This window comes from Micromesistius poutassou (assembly GCF_964030765.1).
Source record: "Micromesistius poutassou genome assembly, contig: SCAFFOLD_1737, whole genome shotgun sequence".
Taxonomy (NCBI): Eukaryota; Metazoa; Chordata; class Actinopteri; order Gadiformes; family Gadidae; genus Micromesistius; species Micromesistius poutassou.
In genome coordinates this window covers 1-3709 of record NW_028178776.1, presented here as the reverse complement: position 1 = coordinate 3709, position 3709 = coordinate 1, and the positions used below count along the sequence as shown (strand labels likewise).

Here is a 3709-nt window from a genome sequence, read left to right as displayed (position 1 = left end):
ACTCACTTCAACTGAGTCTTTATGACTGTGCTACCGGTGTGTATGTGAATAGGAGACATATCTCTAGACACAAGACGGCCGCCCTGTAGCAGGAGCAGAAGCCGTGCAGACAGGGAGCGGGATCACTCACTCACGCCCCCCCCCCCCCCCCCCCGCTCTCCTTGGAGGGAAAACAGGGGAGCAGATCAGTCCATTTGCACAAGCCGGTATCCCATTAGAGATGCACAGGCCGGCGCCCCCCTAACCCGAGGCCGTCGGAGGTCGCGGCACCGGCCATCGGACCGCGAACGATGGAGCAGAATGCAAATGCATCATTTTTTGTTCTTCTGTTTTTTATATAAAAAGGGAAATACAGGGGAAGTAACGACCCCGTCCGCGATGCAATCAATACATTATCAGGGAGCTTCCGAAATTGAATTGCGAGGCGTTAGATGAGATTACTGGCGGCGCCGGTAGGAGTGGAGCCGTACTGCGGTACTGGACGTGGGTGAGCGGAGCTTGGCAGGGTGTGAGGGCCACCAGGGGAAGGGTGATCGACTGAGCGCGGGCCGGGGGAATCGATGCAGCCGTTGGCTGAAGTGCGATAGGCCTGGATGTTAAAGGTTTATCGGGCTGTGTTAGAAGGAACCGAACAGAATAGTCCAATAGTGAATCTCGATGCACAATGATTCGCGCCCGCCCCCCCCCCCCCCACAAACACATACACACACAAATGCACAAATACTATATTCAACCAATACTATGTACAGGGAGGGAAAGTCAAAACAGCCACAAAATAGAGCGTTTAATCTTCCTCAGATTCAATAAGTCTCTTATATTAGTCTGAGACCAGCGAAAGGCCAGGGGAAAACAATGATGAAAAACATCGCTTACAAACAGCAGCAACTTTCCTCAAACAACACTACCGTGTTGCTCTGCAAGATGTTAAACAGAACACAAAGCTCTGTTCAAACGGGCTCCACTTGAAACTAGGGTTAGGCCAAAAAACGTCGGAGCCTTTGCGACGCAATTATCGTAAATCCAAGGCGATAATCGGCTGCATCAGCACTCTCGGCGCGGGTTCTCTTTTCTTTTACACAAAGAAACCCCCCCGCCCCCCGCCCCCCCGGGTACGAAACAAGGCCTCCACTCACCCCGTCTTGGCGAAGTTGGTCCAGTAGGTCATGACCACGGCGCTGAGCATCACGTCGTTCTTGGAGAAGTTGCAGGGGAACAGGTCGGTGGGGCCGATCATGGGGATGCCGAACACGTAGGGCACCTCGTCGCCGTGCGCCGCGTCCGACCACGCCGGCTTCATCAGGCTCTGGCAGTGGTGGTAGAAGGCGTAGAAGTAGGTGGGCGAGCCGTAGCGCGCGTGCAGGTCCGCCGTCACCACCGACGGCTCCACCCACTGGTGGTCGGTGAAGAGCGCCACCAGCGTCTTGCGCCGCGTCTCGGGGTTGTCCCGGTCCGCCCAGTCCGTGTACATGAACTTGATGGTCTCGCGCAGCGTGTCCTTGCCCTCGGGGTAGCCGTACAGGCTGTCCACAAAGTCCGACACGGAGAAGTCAAAGTCGTTGCCCGACACGCCGTCCTCCGAGTCCACCACGTTCTCCACGAAGCGCAGGCCCTCGCCCTGGTTGACGCCCAGCATGATGTCGTAGTTGAGGAACTCCCCCTGCTCCATGAGGATCTCGGGGTCGTCGGGGATGACGTCGCCGTCGATCACGGGCCCGAAGGCCACGTGGTAGCGCGCCGGCTGGATGTCCTGCTCCACCAGCTCCCGCCAGCCCTTCTTCCGCAGGCAGTCCACCATGTCCATGGTGTCCAGGACGTTGCAGCCCACCTTCTCCGCCAGGTGACGGGTGTATTTGACCGGCTGGTAGTTCACCGCCCAGCTGGACAGGGCCGAACCGCTCTGGATGACGGCTCGATGGAACAGGCCTGTGGTGGAGGAGGAGGAGAGAGAGAGAAAGAGGTGTGGAGGGGAAAAGCTGTTAGATGTAGATTCTGATTAATTTGCTGTGGCTTTTTTTTGCGGGGTACAATGTGTTGCTTAATGTATAAGGGAAGTCTTTTGTTTGTTGAAACGTTGCATTTGCTGGTCTAATCAAAAGAGTCCATCAGGAACCCATGCGATAAGCATAACAAAGGCCAGGCAGAGTGCACGTCCTCGTTGCTACACACGATACAATAATGAAATCATGGCGGCGATAATGAATGTGCAGATGGTGTCTTTGCAAAGACAGCATGCAGACAGGAGCGAAAATCAGCATTCTCGCTCTCATCTTGTGTTGTTCCATCCATCTCCATCCGCCGCCAAAATAATGAACTCGGTGTTTCCTGTCAGAAACAGATGCTTCCCGTGTAGGCCTCACTGCAAAGGAGCATCAGAAAGTCAGCAGACCATGCCATTTCACACCCCAGGATAAAAACATCTCCCACCGCCGCGCCACCACCACCACCACCTCGTCGTCCTCAGTTCTTTTTCTGCTGAAAATAAAGCCTGGCGGCGTTTTACTGATCTTAACTTAATTGATTGTGTGCCTTCAACCTTAAGTGTAGGTTGAATTTTGCGGGCTAAAACAATGCAATTATAAAGCCACAGATTCCATTCGCACACACCCACCGACTCTCACTCTCCTCTGTGTTTCCTCCATCTCTCCCCCTCTCATCCTCTTTGTCTTTCAGGCACATATTTCAGCACAGACGGCACACACAACCGTTTATGCTTAAAAGATGAGCCACATCAATGATAATGACTATTAAATAAAAGCAGGCTGTGGGAGGCCAGCTAAATATAGAAATTAGCAGCAGGGATTGAGGAACTAAGTATTTTTTCATCTGTAGTCAAGCATTTCAGTAGCAAAGCATCATAAGCACCGTCTGTGGAGAGGCTCTCACAAAGGAGACACAATAAACAAACCAAAATTGTCTCCCATTCACAATCAGCAGATAAGAGCAGCATGGCCCCAGAGCACCTTTTCAATGCGGCAGTATCGCCGGCAAAAGGGCTTTTGAAAGGGAGACGCTTGCGAAGGTAGAGCAGAAGGGAGACGGAAATGCTTGTTGCTCCCACGCTCCCACGTCGGGTTTTGTTTGGGGGTTTTGCTCTGAGCGAAAACGACTCCTCTCTCTCCACCACGCAGCAGAACAATACGACCCTATTTACGAGGGGAAAGAAATTGCATAATTACATTCCTGGAAATGATCTCCCATTAATACAGGCGAGGGGGGGGGGCGGGGGGGAAGGCTAGCTTATTTCCGCCTGGCCTCTGCTTTGTGTCTGCCGTGTCTGTGCACCATACATCTGTCTGAGATTCATACAAGGACGTTTTATTTGTTATCAAAGTCTTGCAGGACGCCGAAGTAGCAAATCACAGGCTGGTTCACGGGTTTATCGCCAGCTTAATAGGTAAAACATGACACCGGTAGAGCTATGCTCGGAGGAAGCATTCCTGTTGGAGACATATACCAAGAATAAATATTTGTACTCTGGAGCACGTCTACTGAAATAGAGCGGGGTTTATAAGCATGATATATCACAAGATAACATGACATTGCGGAGACAAAAGACAAGCAGAGGAAGATGAAGCGCTCAGACTTAGTTGCAGATATTTCTGTGTCTATGTGGGCGGCGGTGTCTACGCCTCAGTGTTTATGAGGTAAACTGTAGACCTAAACGCCAAAATATAACTTTAGTCTTAATCATAAGCAGTGGGGTGGGGGG

General features: G+C 52.1%; 1 protein-coding gene across 1 annotated transcript; it reads right to left on the bottom strand.

Moving 5' to 3' along the window:
* Window positions 1–1129: 1129 nt before the first annotated feature.
* On the bottom strand, window positions 1130–2676 carry LOC311373416 (neuroligin-3-like; the record flags this gene model as incomplete). Its single annotated transcript, XM_084490198.1, has 2 exons — window positions 1130–1923; window positions 2619–2676. 2 exons carry the CDS (start codon window positions 2674–2676, stop codon window positions 1130–1132), a joined length of 852 nt encoding a protein of 283 aa, XP_084346324.1.
* Window positions 2677–3709: the final 1033 nt, after the last annotated feature.